This window comes from Phycodurus eques, chromosome 3 (genome assembly GCF_024500275.1).
Source record: "Phycodurus eques isolate BA_2022a chromosome 3, UOR_Pequ_1.1, whole genome shotgun sequence".
Lineage (NCBI taxonomy): Eukaryota > Metazoa > Chordata > Actinopteri > Syngnathiformes > Syngnathidae > Phycodurus > Phycodurus eques.
In genome coordinates this window covers 10,848,687-10,872,010 of record NC_084527.1, presented here as the reverse complement: position 1 = coordinate 10,872,010, position 23,324 = coordinate 10,848,687, and the positions used below count along the sequence as shown (strand labels likewise).

The window sequence follows — 23,324 nt, the reverse complement described above, 5'->3', positions numbered from 1 at the left end:
CTATTATAATACTATTAATATATACATAGTATATACAGTATATACTGTACAAAGCTCAGGAAAGAGGCCAGTGCAAAATTACCAGTTGCTTTTTATAGGTACAGCATATGTTGGAGTACAAGTATTTTTTTATGTGTTATTCTATGTATAAACTACTTACAATTTAACACCCAAATTCCAAATACAGTACAAAATATAGTGGAACCTTCAGCTATGAGTTTAATCCGTTCTGTATCCACACTCGTATGTCAAATCATCTTTCACCACTGAAATGAATAGAAATGCCATTAATCTGTTCCAGCGTCCCCCTCCAAAAAAAAAAAAAAAACGTATATTTTTTTGTAATGTGCTTTTAAACAGGAAAAATAGCAATCTATATTTTAATGCTGATTGAAATTTCCAGTCCTGAAAAGGATACTGTGACCGAGCAAAGGGCAGATCACGCACATAGGGGCACATAGGGGTAAAAAAGTGGGTGCCCAGTGCCCCCCTGGTTCCGCTGCCTCTGCATAGAGACAGTCTCAGCTTTTCAGTACAGTAGTAATATTAGTTGTTCTTCCCAGAGGATGAAGAATACATGCCTGTGAGTATTGTTATATTGTCTGTCTACATGCGTTGCTCCACCTTTCGTGCTGAAACATCCGTTGCTTAAAGCGTTGTAACGCCGCAATATAGATGCTATTCATTAGCACTTCAATGCCGCTTGCTAGCATTAAGCTAAGCGGACTTTCCCCTAAAGCTCCTGAATGTGTAGCCTGTATTCCTCCTCCATCCTTGCATTATTGTTGCCTTGCAGGTGACACAGTACCTCCTGGATAAGACTCTGATCATGGATGAAGACACGCTCTATGACCTCTCGCTGAAGATTGAGCCCAGGCTTCCTGCCTGATCGATAGCGGCATTTGGACAAGCGGGAGCCTGCCAAACTTGGACCCCCCGACGAGGTCCAGGCTACCATGTGATCTCAAGCAATCAAATGAAGAAGAAGCCTGGGAAAGTTTTTGGTGACTGGAAAAGGAATGCTGGGAACACTTTGATCGGAGCGGCCGGACCGATGGTCCTCAAGGGCGGCGTGAGGGAAATTAGGTTGAAGGCTTTGAGGAAATGGCGTGCCGTGCCGCCGCCTGCACTCGCCGTTCCTCAGTGTGGTGCCGCTCGGCGGAAGGAGTGGATCTATAGAAATGTAGCATATAGAGAGGGCGCGACAGATAGCGAGATACCTGAGCTAGTGTCTCCGTGTTGTCGTCCGTGTTGTGTTGCGCCTCGTCCTTGTGCAAGAGCCGCCCTCCCCCAACCCCCAAAGTGCTTTGTCTTGACTTTGCATGATCTCAGCTTAGGGTGTAAATGTCTATATGGCCTTCAGCTTGATCTCTGACTCCTACCACTTAGCACTATGCATCCTCAGTGGGTTGGGTATAGCATAAATACCTTATCCCCTTCAAATATCATGTAGAACAAGATGTCTGGCTTTTTTTTTTTTCATCACAGGCCACAACGTAGTTATGGTAGTGGTACGGTTAGATGTACAGGGGTTTCACAATTCGGTGCACGCTCGGTACAGAAAGGGGGGGGGGGAGGGAATGCTAAACAAATTGCTTACCTCTCGTGCAGACGGGGACAGATTTAAGGAGATTTAAAATGTAACTTCAGCGTAAATCATTTCTTTTTAGGAAAGTGCAACATCATTAGTTTGTCTTCTCTTTAAGAAATGAACAATGCAGAAAAGCGGTTTATTTTTTTATGAACGAGGCGTGTGGCTATAGAGCAGCAGGCAGTTACACTTCCTCTTACCGAATACGTTCTGTGTGGGAACCCTAATAATAGCCCCGTCTTTTTACATAATTGCCCCTGCATTTCTTTATTATATATATTTTCTGATGATAACTAGTTTTGAGCAGATGTCAAGAAATAAATGAGGCAAGCTTTCACGGGTCACATAAAATGACGTGGAGGGCTGGATCTGGGTTTGACACCTGCTGCTGTAAAATCACCCTAATGCAAAGTTCATCTTTAAAGTCCCTATAAAGTGAAAATAAATGTGAATTTGGCACGCCACAGAGAAGTGTTGTTAACAAACCTGGTGAATTTGAATAATGAACAACAACAAAAAAAACCAAGTATACAAAATGGTGAAAAATGTCTTTGCTCTAAAACGCTGTGGATGTGTCAGCTGAATTCGTGAAAACACGCCACACTGAAAAATACATGCTTCTTCATCTAGCAACTTTCTTATGCCTTCGTTTGAGCCACGGAAAATAGAATATATCCCAGCGGGTCGTCGTGGGGCTGTCCACGCAGCGACGAGAGGCGCTTGTCACCAGTTAGCTTGTGAGATAGCAGGCTTTCAGGGCTCCTCTAGACTCACCCGCGACATCACCTCATCGCTTAAAAATTTAAATCATGACACCGAACTGTTCTGTAAATTGCGGCATCAAGGGAAGATGCATTTTTGGGGTGGAGGCATAGCTAGCTAGCGAGCTAACTACATGCTGTAATGACAGAAATGGGCCTAATATCTTAGCAACTTGCAAATGTGCCAGATAACCACTGATTCGAACCAAGTCGCAAAAAAGGTTTTTATATAGTACACCGAAGTGTGTCACTGGGCACCGATTTTAGCCAAACCCAAACAATCAGGAACAAAAAACAAAACAACAACAACAAAAAAACCTGTTTAACGCTTATAGCTGCACAACTCAGAACTACATAGTTCGGTCTCTGCACATTTTCAGCAATTATCTTCAAACATGTACAGTATAATGTGTTTAGAAACATCTAAAAATATTTGAGTTTCCCCCTTTTAAGTAAACTAGCTATCTACCTTGCTAGCTGGATGATAGATAGATAGATAGATAGATAGATAGATAGATAGATAGATAGATAGATAGATAGATAGATAGATAGATAGATAGATAGATAGATAGATAGATAGATAGATAGATAGATAGATAGATAATGGTCAACAATGAGAATGACACCCCCACTATTTTTGAAAAAAAAAAAAAAAGTGGCCTTCTTATTCATCCCTCATGTTAATCCACAACTGAAAAGCAAATAGCTCCCTCTAGTGTTGTAATGAGCTCTGCTGTCCTAAAACTTGTGCAGTTGTGCGTTTTGCTTCCATGTTCTGACTGGGACAGCCTGCCACATTGTGACATGTGTAAGACTGGGCAGGTTTTTGCACTCTCGGAGATGTAGCTTTGCTTGAGTGATGCTATGATGCCATCATCATCCTCAATTGTTACGCCGTGAATGTTAATTTGAGTGTCTCACGTCGCCATCGCTCCTCTGTGCTGCAGGGCCAGGCTCTTGAGTGGCAAGAAATCTGTTTGTTTTAGAGACAAAAACAAAACAAAAAAAAAGTTGTTTGAATGTTTAAAAAAAAAAAAGATGTAGCATTTGAATAATCAAAATTTGTTTTCTGTATTGCTCATGATGAACATAGTTGTCCTGCATGTACATAACAACTGCATGTTGTGCATGTCTGATTCTGCTTTTTGCACTGCACTTTGCCATTCGAAGTGCCAGTTGTACATGCTGGCTGGGGGCCAATGGATGCTGTGTTTGTAATGTAAAAGTCCTATTTTCACGTTTGTGCGTTTGTTACTCCTGTATCAGTCTGCATTTTTCACTCGCCGATGCAGGGGAAAATAAATCAACATGCCTTATGTGTTGGACTTTTTCAAACATTCAATGACTTCTTGCAGACCTCCGGTGGAAGACAGTTTTAACTTGCAGTTGAGCTTCCATGAGAAATACTTCTTGCTGCCTTTTGTCATAGTCTTCATGTCACCTTTAAGCCATTTTTTTTCACGGCAACAATGTAAACACAGCTACATTGAAAAGCTCCAACTAGCAACAAACAACACCCTTCACAACATGTCATGCCAAATCTATCAAAATGATGATCATGACTTGATTTTTCCTGAGTAAGTAAAGGCAACCCCCGTCTGCCCATTTTCTAAACTACTTGTCCGCATTATTATTGCGTGTACGATGGCGCCTATTCCAGCTGACTTTGGGCAAGACACCTTCCACTGGTTGCCAGCCAATCGCAGGGGCACATACTGTACAGTCACGCTCAAAAACAGTGCCAGTGTTGTAAGCCATGACTATAAAAAAAGAAAACAAAACAGGCATTCGCAATTAGGATTACCAGTATTCTTTTATTGAGATTTATTGGCTAAATGCCAGAATAATGCGAGTTTTCTTTTTTTTATATAGATACACACACACACACACCTGCATCCCCAGTGACGGGCCTCTTCAGAACGTCAAATGTCCTAAACCTAACACCTAATACTAATCTTTGTTAAACCTTTGTGGGAAATTACATCAACTCAAGGCAAAATGAAAAGGTAACCAATGCTAATAGTTGACAATCAAGGCACCTTTCCTTAGCATTTTGTTTTAGTACGAACAAATACTTCTGCTCATCTCGCACAAATAAGAAAGGAAGGGAACATTCCTAAGTAAAAACCTGAATTCCAACAGGCCCGTGGACGCTTCACATCTCGCTTGTGCTGCTTGAAGATTCTTTCTGCACCCTCCTTTTCTGCATCCTCAATGCGTTTGAGGCCTCGTTCTTACACAACTTCTTTCGGCAGCTTTTTTATGAAAAAGCAGCAGGACAAACAACATATTTTGAGGGATTTATAAATACTTGGTGCGTATGAGTTCTTTTCAGGAGAGGATATGAAGTCCTCACTGTGAATCCTTCCACTTCTCTTTATCGAACCCAGGGATGGGCAAACCTTTGTGTCAAGGGCCTGTGTTGAGTTTGAAAACAGATAGATGAGCCAGATCTTTCAGAAATTAGGTTAAAAAAAAAGGTGCGATGGATGGATGGATGGATGGATGGATGGATTGTGAATGTCAAGAAAAGTGAACAGAAGAAAAATTGAAAATAAAGATTTTTGGTCCATATGAATGCTCCTTAGCATTCAAACGACACTCCCATAAGGACATCCTGGTTCTTTACAGAAGGTAAATGATGTCGTGCGAGTGGTTTCAGGCTTAACAATGACAATACATCTTGATGTGGATCGTATCTTATGAGCAAGAATGATAATGAAGAGAAGGTTTGAGAGGCTCTGCTGTCAGCTTAAATAGGTATTCACATACATTTGTAAAATACTGCACCATTGTTGTTAATTCTTCATGAAATAAGTGCATTTCATCATTTAGTTTGTGTGGTTGTTGCATGTTATGTTGTTGACCTCTAGGTGGAGCAACTGATCAATGAAAAAGGTTGCAGTTTATGAGGTGGAGCATGTGGGCTACATCCTCGGCTGACCTGAATGAACAGTGAGAAGGCAACAATCTAGCACTTTCCTTAGGCTACTGTATGTTTCTGGCCATTTTTCTATCCAGTCTTGCTAAAATCTTCAATGGTCCGGGGATGCCAGTAGGTTCCCTCCTGACCCGTCACGTTCTGACGGGCTCGCTTGTGATTCTTACGTATTCTCAAGGCTTTTAAAAATTAAAAAAAAATTTAAAATCTATAAAAAATATATATATATTTTTTATAGATTTTTAAAATTTTGTTATTTTTTTATTAATTATTTATGTATGGTTTTTTTTTTTTTTTTTTTTTTTACGAATGCCACATGGACACCATGCACCTGTATAGCATGTTTGTTGCCCTAGCAGAGTCAAAATAAAACTCCCCGGCATGACCCGGTCCCAGAGTCGGCGTCAGCACAGGGGGATCACATATAAATGTTACATACTGAATTAGTTTTCTGTCAGCAATTAATTCACTAATCCATATCTTGTACCAAACCATGCAAAAGAGCCCATTATTGACATAAACAAATGTATCAGATTCTCTTTACATTCTGTTTGAAAATCAACTGTTTTTTTGTTTTTGTTTTGTTTTGTTTTTATATGCAAATGATCCACTGCGGGTGTGTGTTATCGTTAATGGTTTTGTTTTACCATGAGACCAGGGACAGAGCTGCTTTGAGCTTCGAATCAGAATTTTACTATGGAAGCAAATTAACCTGAAACAGTGAAAGCATCTATTATATTTTCAGTTGTAACACGTCTGTTCCAGGTTTGAATCTCGGCTCAAGTCTTCCTGCTTTCCCTCATTCCAAAAACTTGCTCGTTAGGTTCATTGAAGACTCAAAATTGTCTTTAGATGTGAATTTGAGAAATCTCATCCAAAGTCAGAATGTGATAGGCTCCAGCTCAACCGCGACCCTTAATGAGGAGAAGCTGTATAAGAAAATTGATGGATGGATAATGTTTCATCATAGTAAGCCTTCAGATAAATCTCAGTTTTATCCTTGTATATTTTATCCAATAGCGGCAATTAATGAAAGAGGATTTGCGGCGGAGAGAAAAGGAAATAGACACGAATAAACCCTCAAAGGCAAAGAAGACGTTTTGGTCTCAGTTTAGGCATGTAAAAAGATCATCTGACCGGAATAATTAGTACTGAACCGAACAAAACACGCAACACGGATTTAGACGTACGACCTCCCAATGATCTTCTCTTTCCTAAACAGTGACGTCACTACTAAGGCTGACTTCCACATTTAATACGATAGTGCAGTTGTGAACAATTATGTCAAGAGCTTGACAATTTGTCTAAATATAAATACTTGTCTTATTCATTCAAGCTGCTGCTTGCTGTCTCATAATAACGATAAGCACTTACAGTATTTCACTGAGATAGAGTGGACCGTCGAAGGCAGTGTTTCCCAACCCTAATTGAGCCAAGGCATCCATTTTCTCAACGGAAAATCTCAAGGGAAAAGCAACGGATATTCAAACACAAAGGGTGAAACAACACATGTAGACTGATGACAAAAATACTCCTAGGCACATATTCTTTACCCTCTGTGAAGAGACTAATATTACTGCATCTTACTGAGGACCTTGAAGACTGTCTCCATGTATGTAGATAAATATGATAACCATGAATAACACAAACCTTAAATGGTATGTATTCATATTACTTTGACAAATTAACAATGTATTTATTTATTTTTGCCGAAATGGCCAGACAATTTGAGTAATGCCACCGTGTAATCAACGTAATGTTCTATGCGATGAGATCACCATCCAATGGCAAAGTCGTTCAACGACTTTTAGCAACAAAAAGAGCCGACTTTAGCAAAATGCCGGGCAAATGAGTTGGCAACACTGATTACCACTGATGGTAGCCCTCGCACAGCACAGGAGGTGTCCAGGCTGGTCCACTAAATTAATGAATTAGATCTCAGCTGGTGGTTAACCTGGCATCCACCTTGTCCTTTACAAGCCTTTAATCCAGGTTTAAATGTCCAAAGCATATAACTGATAAGCAATAGGCAGGATAAACAGATCTGGGCTCACCATAACAAACTGCAGCTGTGTTCATCTTGTTGACACTCGTATAGGAGAAGTGAGGATTAGACTTAATAAATAAAGGCATCCTGCCATTTGAAATTACTGTTTTAATTATTTGGCTGAACACTCCTTTAAAATCCCGCTGTTTAGCATTCGCTCTTCTCTCTTCTGGCAGCCGATTCATGAGATATTAATGCTATTAGCGCAGAAAGTGTGCGTACTGGTCATGAATTATACAGGATGAGGGTAGGATATCATTGAAGGACACGAAAATTGGATGTTATGTGGAGGAATTGCACAGTTGCATCAGAATTCACAGTGACGGTGTTTTTAAATGCCGTCAGTCTGACGGTGAAAAATCTACAAATGATTGGAACTAATGATAATATGTGCTTAGATGCAATAGGATAAGCAAGTCAGGGATGTTTATTTAACACCAGAACAGTTTGTGTTTACTATTTATTATGTGGAAGGCTTGACATGAACCTTTTTGCTCAGCAGCCACTGTGGCTGGGTGTTTCCCAGAGCTACTAGCCACTCAGCATTTTCACTAGTCACAATTTTGTGTTGGATAATAGGGGCGCTAACCAAAGATGTTCTTGATGAAAATGCATTTGTCATCGTGGGGGAGGTGGGGGGGGGGGGGGGGGGGGGGGGGCTTCATGAATTGAGCAAACACTGTGTGAAGGCAGTGCTCATGGAAGTTGTAGTGTCATAGTCTCACATTGGTTTGCTACACAGATGCTGTTTGGGTAAACAATGTAATTTATATGTATAAAGTGGCGAGTGGGTGTGGTGGCGTTACCCTGCCACTGCTGAAATTCACCCATATTTGGTGTGTTGGCAGGTGTTAACGTCAAGCCCTGATTAGGTGGAATATTATGCAATTATTCCAAAAAGATGTATTCCAAATAGGCGTCTGCGTGAAATGTCAGTCCTAAAATATATATAATCTTATTATGATGTGTCAGTGTGTCATTTGAAGCGCACGTGAGAAATGGTGAGTGTATTGTGTGGTTTCACATTTTTATGTATGTTTATGATCTTCTCTTTTTAGTACAACTTGCCAACTTGCCATTGTTCATTTCAGCCTTATGTTGCTATTTGCGTAGTTAATTTATTATCTTTTTCCAGGGGACGTGTACCATCCATTTTCTGTTAGGGGCTCACTACGTTTCAAACCGAGCATGACGACAACTACTTCAATTTGTGGACTCGCCGATACTGAGTAATGATACTTGATGGCATTCTGATTTGCATGTGATGTAATTGATTGTTGTGAAAATGTTCTAATGTAATCAAATATTCTTCAAAAGCACAGAACGTGAATGTAGGTCAGTGCTTCTTATACAGGTAGTGAAGGCCTTGCTGGCCTTGATCCCTTCCTACTGCTGGTGTCTAAACTCTTCAATGCTCAGTGCTGAAGACACAAAAAAAGAAAGCGCATTTGCAAGAAGAGTCCCAACCCTCCCCCCCACTGGCTTCCAAAGTGCAGTTCATCCTCTAATAATGAAAAGTGAAAATTGCAGCACGTCGAGTGAAAACGACATCCGGCGGGTAATTGAATCATCACCGTTGAGCAGGTTTGAGATGAATCCCCCCGTAAGGAGAAGATCAAACGGTTAGCAAGAATGTCGAGGGGAATAACGCGCATGTGCCGTAATCCCATTAAGAGCAGCACATTCATGCGCACTCTGACGCAGGTCACAAACAAACACTCAACAGTATTAAACATGCATGTTAATGCTCATCATAAGCCCTTTTAATCATGGCTCTGAGCAGCGACTGTGAAAGCTATTTGTGTGCCTGTGGAACGCATTGGATTAGGGCAAATTAAAAATAAAATGCTGACTGCCACAGTCATGTTTTTAATAGGGAGACAAACATACAAACATTGACAATGACTCTCTGGCTCATCTTTGTTTGTCCTAAAATTTGACTTATGAAGATTAGCATTAGTGCGCACGTGTGACTATTTTAGTAGCTGTTATAATATAGAATATTGCTGTATGATCTTAGAAAAAGAAAAAAAAAACACACAGACAACATAATGTAGTCAGTTTGCAACATAATGTAGTCAGTTTGTAGTCCGTTTCAACAAATCTCAAATGTTCTTGCAATTCAAGCATGCAAGTAAAAAAGAACATGCAGTTCTTCCAACGCAATGGAAGGCGTTACTTCATTTTAAAAAAAGACCATAAAAAAAATCTGCTTTGTCATGCATTATGTTTTTGTTTTATTCTTTAATTTTCAAAACGTTCAAGGCATTACAAACAAGAGCGACATGTAAGGAAGATTACACGCAATTTTAAAACAATAAAACATCACAATTGTCTATGCATTTAACATCCAGTAAATTAATTTGTTAACAAGAAATAATCAGCAGAGTTAATTAACTCATTCACTGCCAGGCATTTTCAAAGCAGTTTTCCCATATTGGCAGCTGTTTTAGAGTATTTTGACTGATCTTTCAAGACCTACAGAATATTGGGTTTTGTGACAATATAAGCGCAGTACCAAACAAAACAACTTTCTTTCTTCCACAAGAAAAAAATTCTGATCTTTAGTTATCAGTGGTAGAACATGGTTGGTTTCTGACCAGAAAGTGGAGAAAATTAGCTTTTTGTGAAAACAAAATGTCAAGCAGAACAGTTACTTTGACACGAATACTTTTTTTTTTTCTTTTTTGACACCTCAAACTAGAAAACAACAAAAATAAGACTAGGAAAGGGCGTTTGATAACAAAATAATTTATTTACAAATGTACAACTAAGAAAGATGCCGTGAGTGAGGCTGACTCACTGCGTGGCTCGAGTTGAACGTCAGTGGGTTCTTACATTACTAGTGTGAGTCCCGATTGTACTCTGCTTGAATCATACATATACATACTCCGAGTGTGAGGTGCCTAAACTTCCAGCAATTGGCAATTCTCTCCCTCATAATCGACGTGAAAAGCTGAGATTCACTGCATAATCTTTATCTTCTACTCAAAAGCTGTGCTGGTCTCAAAACCAAAGCGATGCAAGGTCGCCATCTACAGGGATTTGTTAGTCATTAAAACCACTGGGTTTACAAACCTGAAAAACAGAGTTGACGAATATATACGTGGGTGGCAGTAAACGGTTGAGATTTCAGTTTACCATTATAAACGTCCACGGCAGTGAATGAGTTGACAATAAAATACTATTTCATAATGTAAACAAAAGTATTGACACAATTTGTGTGACTTGTGCAGTTTCATTCCACATTGCACAAGCTGTCCACGCTGTTCTCCTGGGCCTCGGGCAGCTGGTTGCGTTGAAGTAGTCGGTAGCGGAAAGACACTCGGTTGATGTAGTTGCCACTGGACACCAGCCTCACCACCGAGTTATCACAGCCGATCTTCATCTGGGCTGAGGAACCACACGGACAAGCACAGTGGGAACTCGAACATGTTCCATCCACAAGCGTTGTATCAAAAGGAGCAATTTGAATGACACTTCCAAAGACCAATTAATTCCAGACCTCTCTGTATGATGCAGTGAGGTTCTACGCCACTAAAAAAATATATAATCACAATTTAAGCATATTGTTAAATCAGATTATATTCGTAGGAGTACCGAATGTTGTGTCTGTTAAATCATTCCTTACAATCCAGACAAGTAGCAATTCATCACTTTACAGGATAATTTGTACCCGACAGGTGTTAAGATTAATGAGTTTGAGCGTTTGTGGTAGCCATTTTCGGACAAAATGTGGGATTGGCCAAGCTAGCGAGTGGACTCATTTGCATTCAACAAATGCACACACGCAAACTACTTTGACAAGCAGAAAATGCAAACGCATTAAGCTATAAATCTGTGTGACACTTTGAAATAAAGCAATGCATAAAACAGAAGCAACATTGCTTCAAAAAAAGTTACATTTACATTTTGGGGGCTTTTTACTTATGTTTTTGGACACATGAGGTGATATTGTAAAACTTGTGGTTTGGCTTTGAAATACCGTATATCGCTTGTGTCACCAGGCCTGGAGCTCTTCGGACAATTGTGGTGTAATAAAAGGAACTAGAAATGCATGGTTGTTGACCACCAGTACATTTAGCCACACGATTAAATACACAAGAGGCTGAAAGCACAACTAGCGTGCAGCTGCTCTTCGCCACTGGGGGAGCCATTCAAGGCGGGGTACAGCCTGGGCTGGTCGCCAGCCAATCGCAGGGCATTATAGACAAACACCCAATTGAATCCGAAGTATGCGGAACATCACATGACCTAACCTGGAAAGCAGGTTAGCGGACTTCCTGTGTATGTTACGCTAAGAGGCATGACTACGGTTTGATCACATGATTGTTTGAAGCCGAACTTGGAAAGAAAAGGGGGGGGGGGGGGATTCTTGATGCCTCTTTCATTGGACCAAACTTGATTTAAAGTTTAAAAGTTCATTTATTTATACATATAACATATGATATATGTAAAGACACGAACAAAGCCTAAATGTTGAATATTGTCATCTTTATTTTTACATTATTTTACCACAAATGAATCATGTTATATCTGCAGAAATTTGTAATCCTAGTTAAAACTATGTATAATACAATAGAAGGATGGAAAAGCGTTATGATTAAAAAACGAAAAACTTTGGAGCGATATTCACAGCGGAGGATACGGTCGACTCACCGAGCCCACTGAGAGGAAAACACAGATCGGCAATGGGGAACATGTGCGACGTGTCCACCCCGTTTCCACCCAGCAGCTGCACGTAGTCACCGGAACCCCGACATCCAGACGACAGCCTCACCTTCGCAAAAACAAATAACCAATAAAGTGCGCAAGCTTGCACAAGCACCTAAATGTGACATACGTTTATATATTTTTACAGTTGATTTGGATTGCAAAAATAGTGGTCGTAACAATTTTGCTCTCGGGCAGGTGGGGCAGTGCCATGTAAGTTCCAGCAGATGGTGCTGTGGTGAAAAAAGCACTTTTTGTTCTAAAAAGTATTTCCATTTAATACAGAGCAGGGATTTAAATGCCGAGTATGAATACGAATAAGTGTGTCTCATAAAAAATCTATTAGTGGGCCAGGTGGCTAAATTTTCCATATGCCTTTTTTATATATAAAATCTCACTGGGCTGTAATCATTGTGCTGTTAGACAAATAGCAATAACAGAAATAAATGTTGGTTTCGTACAAATATTTTAGGGACAATATTATAAGGCCAGAACCTTTTTGAAACCTCAATCATAAAGAAAATCGAAATCATCGTATACAGTGCAGAACAGAGGAGTGTCTGACCTTGGGCCTGAGCTCGTTGCTTTTGGCCTGCCCCAGGCTGAGCTGCGTCAGCTGGATCTCCACCGGGTAGATGATGGAGAAGCTGCAGTTCCTGTGCTGATGGGGCATCACCATGGTGAAGCTGCCCTCTGGGCTCTGAGACATTATGTTACACGCTACAACACACACACACACACACACACACACACACAACACGTACAGGAGATGCCACAAATTGGACATAATCAACAGTATTGTATACCACTAACATTATCTCTGTATTGGAATGTAAAAACACACACTGTCAACACAACGAACACCTGCCATCTTTGCGTTTTGTTCGTACTATTATATCAAGCTCGGATGCTTGAAAAAAGTTTTTGGGACGATGATGTTCCACATGCGGTTGATTTTGTGACATATTAAAGGCTTTTTAGATATCATAGGGCTCGACTGACCGTGACCTCGATGTGCACGAATTGGGGACTTTTATGCACGGATGGTTATCACGACGTGCCTAAACAATTTTAATTATTCATTCATGCATTCATTTTCCGAACCGCTTATCCTCTCACTACGTTTCGCGGGCGTGCTGGAGCCTATCCTAGAAAATCCTGAAAGGATTGTCGGTACCCCCCTACCCACCCTTGAGGACTTGCACGCTGCCAGAACTAAGACAAGGGCGTGCAAAATCCTCTCGGACCCTCCGCACTAGCTCTTCCAGCTCCTACCCTCAGGTAGGCGCTACCGATCAACCCAAACTAGAACTAGTAGACATTCCAACAGCTTCTTCCCTCTTGCGATCAACTTCTTAAACACCTAACCTATAATTCCATTACAACAAGCTGGCAATTTTTTGACTTGAGTTCGTTGTCACATTTCTGTGGGGCCAATTATGTATTACTCGTGCACTCACTGTGTTTGTCTCGCCATGCTGCGCTATTTGCATATACTGGCCACTCATGCCAGAGTAGCATCTGCTCCATTTGCACACTGATTGAGGAGTATCTGTAACATTTGCACAACCGACATTGTCCCAGATGATCGCACTACTCGTCACATTAAACCGCATACACTCCTTGAAGTCTCGGCGCCCTTTGCACAATGGTCATTGCACCGGACTATTGCAATATTAGTCGTTCGAACTGCTCTAAGTGCTAGAGGACTCTGCATCTTTTTGCACAATTGTTTTTTGTCAATGTCTTTATGTCCCCAAAGTGTTCTGTAAATTGACTGTCTGTTATAATAGAGCGGCTCCAACTACCGGAGACAAATTCCTTGTGTGTTTTGGACATACTTGGCAAATAAAGAGGATTCTGATTCTGATTCTGATTAATGACATTATATTTTCCATCATATTAAATTAGCGATTAACATAATTTTGGGGTGGTAGCTGTAGCTGTTGTGCAAAAGTATATGACAACAATAAGGTATAATCCCAACTTGAACAAAGCAGTGTTTGAAAACTAAAGCAAGCTGTCGATTTTTTTATTTTATTTATTCCCTGAGAAGTTGTCATCTCGGAGCTGGGGCCATTCCTCCCGACAGCGACGATATATAAAATGTGACTGAGTACTGCCACTTTATGGTATACTACATTCCTTTTCCCACAGCAGTAAATTTGGTCTCCGCTTCTGCTACTGATGTCACACCAAGACATGGTGGGGAGGTCAATTTTGGCGATGGGAAAAGGGGCGTTCCAAAGGCAATTCGTTATTTACCAATTGCTCCAAAATAGATTGATATTATTGGAAATGACTGACAGTTTCATTCTGTTGTGCAAAAACATCCATCCATCCATTTTCTGAGGCGCTTCTCCTCACTAGGGTCGCGGGCGTGCTGGAGCCTATCCCAGCTGTCATCGGGCAGGAGGCGGGGTAAACCCTGAACTGGTTGCCAGCCAATCGCAGGGCACATAGGAACAAACAACTATTCGCACTCACATTCACACCTACGGGCAATTTAGAGTCTTCAATTAACCTGCCATGCGTGTTTTTTGGGGGGGATGTGCATAAAATGTCCAACAAGTGCACCACCGGTCTGAGACCTCGCTTTGAAACACCCCCTCATGTATGTTGTTTAATATTTAGCTTTGTTATTCCAGATTATTCTTCTCTTGTGTGCACTTACGGAAAGGGTTGCGCAGCTTCTTCACGACGAGGGTGAAGCCGCTGTCGGTGTTGTGGATGCGGAAGAAGACCATGGCGACGTTCTGAGACGAGCGCGTGGCGGGGCCCGGCGCCTGGGACGAGCAGATGTCTGTGTAGCGCTGTTGCAGAGGCAGCGGGTGGTCCTCGCTACTGGGGAACTTCTCCCCCTTCAAAACCCAGCCGTCAAATATCTGGTAACACACATACGCAACTGTAATTTGTATCTCTCTTCAATTTCTCGGCATCGGTTGATACGATACATTCATCCATGCTAAAATGTTTGCTTGTCCATCCATCCATCCATTTTCTATACCGCTTATTGTCATTGGTCATGGAATAACGCTCAGTACGATAGAGTGCAGTTTTACGCTCTCCAGCACGCGCGAGTGAGGTCAACCTTGATGAAGTCGCCGCCGTCGCAGTCGACGTTGACGTCGGACAGCTCCAGGCCGATGACCTCGCTGGGCTCGCCGATGACGAAGGCGGCGCAGGCCGAGTGCTGCGGCGACGACGCCGCGAAGGTGAAGTGACCCTCGGTGGCCAACATGTCCAAACATCCTGACAAAGTGGAGAGAAACAAAAATGGCCGTTTGTTTTCAATCCCAAGCAAAGCATTGAGAGTATTAGATTCTCAATGAAATTGATCCTGCGTTCTCAACCGAAATATTCAAAACATCTCTCAGATTCATGCAGTACAGTTCTACACCAACCACAATCATAAACCTGTCATATTTTTGGATTGAATGAGTGATAGAGCTTTGTATTTCACAGTACCAAAAAAAAGAAAAGAAAACAAATCTACGGTATAAATATCCCATACTGAAACACCATGTATTAAAAAGGAGTAGCATAAAGTTTCCACAAATGGTGAACGGCAGTCTGAATTCATTTTTTTTTTTTTGAATTAGATAGGGGACATATCTATTCATGGAAAACATATTGGATACCCTTATACCCTTATATTTACAGACATATTCTTTTGGAACAATATTATGCAATAATTACTTTCATTACAACTTTTCTTTTTTTTTTTTTTACTTTTTTATGCGCTCCTTTTACCGTTTTATGGAGAAATGCAGTGAAATGACAAGAAATGAGGCAGACTAACTTTCTGGAACATAAACACACAACATTGTGGAGTGATCACTCAGTCGACGAGAATGTTCATCTTTAAAAAGCCTCTTGAATACTGTGCAGGGAACTCAATTCATTACAACATGTAGAAAGTTTCCAACCCTCAATAGGTGCTGTTGTTTTGGTTAGCAATGGGCTTAATAGGGTTTAGGATCTGTGGTTATTACAGTTCCTAACTGTATAAGAAAGTAGGTCACATTCACAGCTCTTGCACTGGATCACATTTGATTGTGCAAGTGTACCTAATATCGTGGACTGCGCATGTACACAAATAGAGCAGCTGACTTGATCGTGGAAAGTTTAGTCTGGAAAAAAATGTGTTCAATCTGAAGAAGTGAGCCGAGTTGAAGTTCCGAATACTGCAAAGTCACTTACTGAGCGGTCGTTTGAAAATGAAGTCCTCCGATTCTCTCTTCTGCTCCAAACCGAGAAGAGAATATAATCCGTCTGAAGCGTCGTCCTCCTGAAAAGTACATATTTGAGGATCGGGCATCATGCCGAGCAAATGGACGCTTTAGGTTTTGCAAAGGGAAACTTACCTCGATGTAGCGGGTGAGCATCATGCGGGACGAGAGAGAGAGGAGGAGGAAGAGAAGTTGTGAGCGCACAGACGGAGACATGCTGATGATGTATGTGTATGAGTGTGCGTGTGTGTGTGTGTGTGTGCACGCGCGTCTCGCCTTCCTACTCAATCTTGCTGAGGAGAAGAACAGCTCACGATGCACCGTGGCTGCTTTTATATAGCAGCCGCACAGGCTCAATCAAGCATCCCGCCAGGGCTTTACGCTGATGGATGCGAGTCACTCATTGCACCGTAGACAAATTGAAGGTTGCATTGCTTGTCAAATGCCTACCTGTAAATATATGTTTGTGAGTATTGGTGGGATTACTGTTATATATCACGTCTACGTGGGTTGCTCTACCGTTTGTGTTCAAATATTAGTTGCTTAAAGCAGGGGGGGAAAGGTGTCAAATATACGGCCTGCGGGCCAGAAGCGGCCCCCTAGGGGTTACAATCCGGCCCGCAGGATGAATTTGAAACTGAAAAAAACATGCTGGTAGAATGTTCTGCAATAAGTACCATGAAATAATTGTATGAATAATTTTATATGGGCATTAAAAAAAATACCCACAGTTTTTTAATAAAATAAATTAAAATTATTTTTTGTTAATAAAAAAAAATAAAAAAATTTTAAATTCCATCTTTACCAGCAAGTAAGACATTTTTCAAAAATGAAATATGCACAAATATATTTTTAGAGAACAATTTACACATTTAAACCCATCCAAAATTTGGAACCTGACAAATCGCCCTGGTATGCCATGTACTGCAGTGTTTCCCAACATTTTGTGAGCCAAGCCATATATTTCATGAGTAAAATCTTACAGCACTCCACAAAACAAAAAGACAAAAAGTACATATAAGGTATTGTAATAATGATGATCTCGTCTTAATTTACTCAAAATGTTCTTAATGTCATGTAGTGGTTATTACACCTGCCTCACAGTCCACAGGTTCTGGGTTTGAATCTTGGCTGAGGCCTGAGGGGAATTTGAATGTTTTCCAAGCACACTTGTGACCAGATGAAGTCATTCATTGACTTTTTGGGCTTTCTTGGGGACAATCCATCAATGACTCAACAACTCATTGATAAATTGTTGAGTTTTCCTTTCATTTCCATTTTTTTTTTTTTTTTTTTTTTTGGTGTGCCCTTCCTTACTTCCTACTAATTGCTTTATGTTGAGTAACAATCGCCCGAGACAGAAGCTATGCTCTAATCCAATTCACAAAATTCACTTAGATGAGGCTAATTGTAAGCATCCACGCGGCCGTTGTGAAAGGTCAGACTTGACAACAAGCTGAGTGTTTGGGACAGCGACTACACGCTCACTACCATTCATCTAACCCCCCCCCCCAAAAAAAAATATTGAGGGTGGCCTAAAATTACCCTCTACTAATGACTGCTGACATTTCCTGCGCACGGATGAAGGTCTGTGACGCCACACGCCCGGCTCCAAAAATAAGAAACACAATAAAGAGCAACAATGGCTTCTAGACAGCAGCTTTGTCCCCCTTGGAGTGCGGTGACCTATTCGAGGTGTATTACCTTCAATTCAAAGCCATGGGGGGCAACTACAATTAATTGGTGTTCTTTTGAAAAACTTTTGCGCGTAGAGGTTGTCTCTGCCTATCTATTACTGACATTGTTATGAAGGACAACAGTGGAAAGTCACATTCTAAGTGCAAGTATAACCCAAAAGGATACATCATGTACTGCAAGTGCTAGCTATTTGAGATACTTTAATGAACTTAACATGCATCATCACGGAATCTCAGAACTGTGAGGAGGACATGCTAACACCTTTTCCACCACCGTACTGTGTTAATTTGATACAACTGCTATGATCCCTGTGATGATTTTTTTTTTATGCCTATATGAATAAATAAATCACATATTTTAGGATAGTTTATCACATACACAGTACTAGTGTTTGCCAACTTTCCCATACTCACGGCACACTACCAAAAATACATATCACAAAAAAATAATATACAGTATGGAAGAGCATTTACTTGTTCTGCCTGTGACTTTATGTCACTGGCATAAATAAACAAAGACACATTGGTGGAATATTTATTTTTCATTGAAATCATGCACGAAGGCTGCATATAAATATAAAATCTGGAGCAAAAAAAAAAATGGTAAAACTGACAGAAATGATCAAACAGTAATATATACTGACATTAAGGATTTAGTCCAAGTCCATTAGACTAATATGGATTTTTGCAACAGTTTCTAAAAGGCAGCTTCCCCAGATTTACAGCTGAAACATAACACACATAATAAACGTTGAAGCAGAGAAATACATACAAAACAAATGCAAATAAATACATTTTCAATCAATTGGTTTTAAAAATCCCAGTCGAAGTGATAGCCTCTGCTCCCCTCTGGCGGCCAATATGAAGAACTACCCTTTCTTTGCAACATGATGTGATCGAGGAAGAACAAACAGTTGAGCAGCTATTGATTTTAGTAGAAGAAAAATCTCCTAAATATTTTCCATTAAAGATGCAGCTAGATAAGGATGGGGGGGGGGGGGGGGGGGGGTAGTTAGGAGGGTGTCTACTGCGTCAAATAATTGCTTACGGTGGTCCTATCCAATGTTCCCCACGTGGAGTCATGTGGTCAGAGGTCAATTGCAATGATTGTTGACTTGGCACACAAGCCCGTCTGGCTTTTGTATCCCAGCATGCACCCTGTCTGAGCACACCGACTACCTGGCAGAAAGAGAACATTTAGTAGGTCTCTCTCTTGATTGGTGCATGCTGTTGAGTCACTCTCACCCGCTTGGTCAAAAGATGCAACTTGACCCATTCATCTCCTGTGTGTGTGTGTGTGTGTGTGTGTGTGTGTGTGTGTGTGTGCGGAGGGGGGTGGGTCCTAATAAGCCGACCCCCGCCCGCATTCGGACTTGCTGGACAGAGAGAGATGAGCGCAAAGCCCCGCATGGATTTTCTTCCTCATCAGCTCCCCTCCCAAACGTGGTTAGTTCAAAGTGTGTTCATGAAGAGCGATGGATAACACCGTCTTCTTTTAATTACCTCCCAGCACACAACTTCAGGGGAGGCCTCCTGGTGCCAGTCTTTGGATTTTTATTTGTAATTAATTATTTTTTTTTTTTTGCTGCTGCCGAGTCGAGTCGCTAATTTGTTAGTCGATAGCAAAGAATCTGAATTCAGGTTCTGTCAATCAGTTAAATTCTAAAGCAGAGTGGTGAGCTAGTGGTTAGCCCGTCTGCCTCGCAGTTCCAAGGTTCAGAGTTTGAATCTTAGGTCCGGCCTTCCTGTGTGGAGTTTGCATTGATTTGGGGTACAATGAGAAAATTCACAGACAGACAAAAAGCTGAGATTTCAACTCCAAATGTCAGAACTGTGAGGCAGACATACGAACCAATCGTCCACCGTGCTGCCCTAGTGCCAAAACAAAAATAAATATAAATATAAATGAAAACAGATAATAATAAAAAAATAAAAATGTAGCTTTTGGATTGTGCGCCGTATACTTGTAGATTAGAAATGAAGCAAAACTTCATCTCACAGTAAGAGACTTTGCTGTCTGCCTCGATCAATTGGATTTAACAGGCACGTGCACAGAAACTATCGCACCTATCACCAAAATGATTCATACAATTAAGGAAGAAACAGTAGTATAAATTTAACTCGTGCTTTTTCCTGTTAAAACAAGCAACAGTCAATAATACAACTATTAACAAAGGAGGTGACAGGAGGCGAGGTGGATATAAAAAGTCAACACAACCCTGTTCAAATGAGGAAGAGGAGTGCTGGGGGCAAGACGGGAGTAAACTGCGTGTACAATTCTTCTACCAAGGACTCAAATAAATGTCCGTCAGATTTCAAAACACTCTGGGTAAAATTGATGATGGAGAGGGTATTTTTTTAAATTTCTTTTTAAAATATTGATGAATAAAGGGCAAAAAAATGGGCTGGAGCAAAAAGGGCATGTTTTTTATTCAGAGCAAAAGGACAGGTGCTTGAGCACTAACTAGAGGCTATGTGTGCAAGTGCCTGGGATTCATTCCCCCCCCCTCCCACATTCTAAAATGCATAACTAAAAGCCTAAATTGTCTACAGGAAGTGTTGTGGAGTAACAAATTACATGTATGTAACTTAATTACAAATGTACTTAATAATAATCTGCGACATTACTGGAAGAAAATGTGTAATTAAATTACAGTTGCTTTTGGAAATTATGTTGTGTTGCAGTCTATTCGTTTATCTGAGATTTTGAAAGGGTTAGACCAGGTTAGACTCATCATGTATCATTCAACTTTTGAATGCATAAGGGAATATTGATTTTTGAACAGTTTCTTCTCTATCATTTTTTAAAAACTTTTTTTATGGAACATTCCCTTCTCAATATTGTCTTCATGGTGCACATTTGTCATTAGGTCAACATGCCATCATGTCTTCCACATGATGTACGCATATAACTCAACAAGTATTTTGTATTGTTAATTCACGAGTCGCCCGCGACCCTAGTGAGGAGAAGCGGCTCAGAAAATGGATGGATGGATGGATGGATAATTTACGAGTACATTTCATCGTGTTTTGTTACCAGTATATTATTGTGTCTATGGTTTAAATACACTCTTTTTAGAGGAAACATTCAAATCTCCTATTGATGCATTTTTTCACAAATTGGGAAAAGTAATCAAAACGTAATTAGTTATATTACTTGGAGAAGGTAATTGGAATAGATACACTACGAGCGCTATACAAAATGAATGAATGGACAAGGTAGACAACTTTATAACAAATTCAGGAATATGGAGGGTTATCACCTAAATGTGGATTGTCAAGCTTTGGCAGAGATTCCTATTGTCAACTCTGTTTATTATTGAAGTTTGTATTACAACATGAAAGATTTTGCAGGTGTACCTAATGTTATGGTGGTGTACCAGGTGGTCCTTTGACTCTCTGTAAACGGGTCCCTCCATCATTCTGACTCTTCTCAACCCTAACTCATCTTATCCGAGTTAATAATCATTGATTAGAGCATGTAATCAATGCACTCAATGACAATGATTCAGAGCTCTGCATAAATGTTATTGACTGCAATCAGCTTGAAATCGCAGCGCCTCATTTGTCCATGCCTAAAAAGAAAAACAAGAAGAAAAAAAGAAAGATGGACAAAAATTCTCTTATCTTCGGATATTTTATTTTTTCATAACGGGATTCCATCAAGGGTATTGATCACATTTGTGTGTAAAGAAATAGATTTTTACATATTGCAAAGTCACCTCCAGATGTCGACATTGAGCCACAGCTGCCATTAAAAGGAGCCACAGGTCTTCAAGCTGCAAAATAATAACAGCACATTATTTTTCTATTATTGCTGAGATTTGAATGTACTCTTGTGATTATTGTTATAGGACAGATACGGTATGTATTCTTCTATAATAATAATAATAATAATAATGAGTAAAGCAATTACTCCCCTACATTAGCTTTAGCTTTAGCTTTAGGCCAATTAAAAGCGCTGATATGATTGTAACATATCCTCACTTTTTTTTCCTTCAAATTATTATCTAGACAATTTTTTTTTTTTAGAAAATACAGGCATATTTTCCAGGATTAAAGGTGTAATATTAGGAAAATAAAGTCGTATTTTTAAAATTTGACGCATTAAAATGACTTCCTTCCCTTATTTTGACTTTAACTTAATAAAATTACGCCATTATCTTGGAAAAAACATTATTAATGTAAAATGATGATAATTTATCCCCCAAAATATGACTTTGTTCTTGCAAAGATGACATAAAGTTTTTTATTGAAAATATATGACTTTTATATGGTTTTATTTTTTGAGACAAAAATACAATAAAAATGGAATTTGTAATTTTTTTTCCTCAAACTTTTTAGTCCTATGGTATTTAGGGGTAAACATTTAGTTACGTTTGATTGGCAGTAAGATTATGAGTAAAGGTTTGGGAACCCCATTGTGCAGGTGAAAGGTCAGTCATCCTTTTAAGGGCCGACGCCAGTGATTCTCAAAGTGTGCTAGGAGAACCTAGCGGTACTCGAGAATCACTGAATGACATCAAATTATTATACTACATGTTATAATATGTGGCCTAGAGATTTTGTAAGTACAGCTCAGTTGCAGTTTATCTTTTAGAACAGTTTGTTTCCAAACATTTAGGACCAATTTTTGACTTTTATGTGCAATGTAAGTACAGTACATTGAAGTGCAGTATTACTGGAGGACCATGTTACAGTGGCTAACAATAATTTTGAATGTACTGTTTAGGAAAAAAAAAACCTGCTTTGTTTTTTTTATTAACACTTGGGCTTACTACGCTACTGTATTTTAATGTTCGTCATTATGGTGGTACTTAGAGAGCTCCGTATTTTTTTGTATTTATTTAGGTGGGACTTGGCGTAAAAAGTTAAAGAACGATGAATTGACGTGACAGGAAAGTTTTAGGGGAATACCAGCACACATGCTGACGCAGTTCGGAAAGTAGCATCTAACGACGACGACAACAATGTGACATATCGCCTTTCAGCAAAAGTACAGTAGGGCGAGCATGTAAGTTTACTGCGGGCCCGCGTGGTCATGCATGGCTGGGTCACATAATGAATGTTGATGAAGTAGAAAAGCCGCTTTAATCAGGACGGATCACTGTGCAGAGGTGGAGAATGTCAGCGAGAGCAGGCACAGCTGCTTGCTGAGAAATTCAATATTGACTGTCGGGATAAATGTCCTGCATATTCTCTCATGTGTCCCAAGGGCCGCGGTATTATGCCTCTCACGTTAGAGGGCCCTAATTGGATTAAAAATGACTTGTTATTGGGAGAAAAATGGCTGAGAATATGCCATCATAATTATTGCCTCTGCTTTTCCAAGTGCTCGGCGA

General features: G+C 40.2%; 2 protein-coding genes across 4 annotated transcripts in view; one reads left to right on the top strand and one right to left on the bottom strand.

Annotated features, from left to right (window-relative positions):
* The window catches only part of LOC133399945 (ras-specific guanine nucleotide-releasing factor 2), a 47,519-nt gene extending 44,494 nt beyond the window's left edge, over positions 1-3,025 (top strand). For all 3 annotated transcript variants that reach the window (XM_061672003.1, XM_061672001.1, XM_061672000.1), the window contains one exon: positions 797-3,025. In XM_061672003.1, coding sequence (XP_061527987.1) covers positions 797-889 — 93 coding nt within the window. In that variant the 3' untranslated portion in view covers positions 890-3,025. The remainder of the gene's footprint in view (positions 1-796) is intronic.
* Positions 3,026-9,522: 6,497 nt separating this feature from the next.
* LOC133400591 (corticotropin-releasing factor-binding protein-like) lies at positions 9,523-16,583 on the bottom strand. The gene is made up of 7 exons (XM_061673412.1): positions 16,421-16,583; positions 16,257-16,344; positions 15,145-15,305; positions 14,728-14,938; positions 12,619-12,773; positions 12,000-12,120; positions 9,523-10,733 (listed from the first exon to the last, which is right to left on the bottom strand). The coding sequence occupies exons 1-7, from the start codon at positions 16,499-16,501 to the stop codon at positions 10,579-10,581; spliced, it is 972 nt and encodes a 323-aa protein (XP_061529396.1). The 5' UTR covers positions 16,502-16,583; the 3' UTR covers positions 9,523-10,578.
* Positions 16,584-23,324: the final 6,741 nt, after the last annotated feature.

Coding starts and splice junctions, on each gene's coding strand:
- LOC133400591 (XM_061673412.1), bottom strand. CDS start 16,501: ATGTCTCCGTCTGTGCGCTCACAACTTCTCTTCCTCCTCCTCTCTCTC. Junction 16,345..16,420: donor TGCTCACCCGCTACATCGAG/GTAAGTTTCCCT, acceptor TGTACTTTTCAG/GAGGACGACGCTTCAGACGG. Junction 10,734..11,999: donor TTTTCCTCTCAGTGGGCTCG/GTGAGTCGACCG, acceptor GTGGTTCCTCAG/CCCAGATGAAGATCGGCTGT.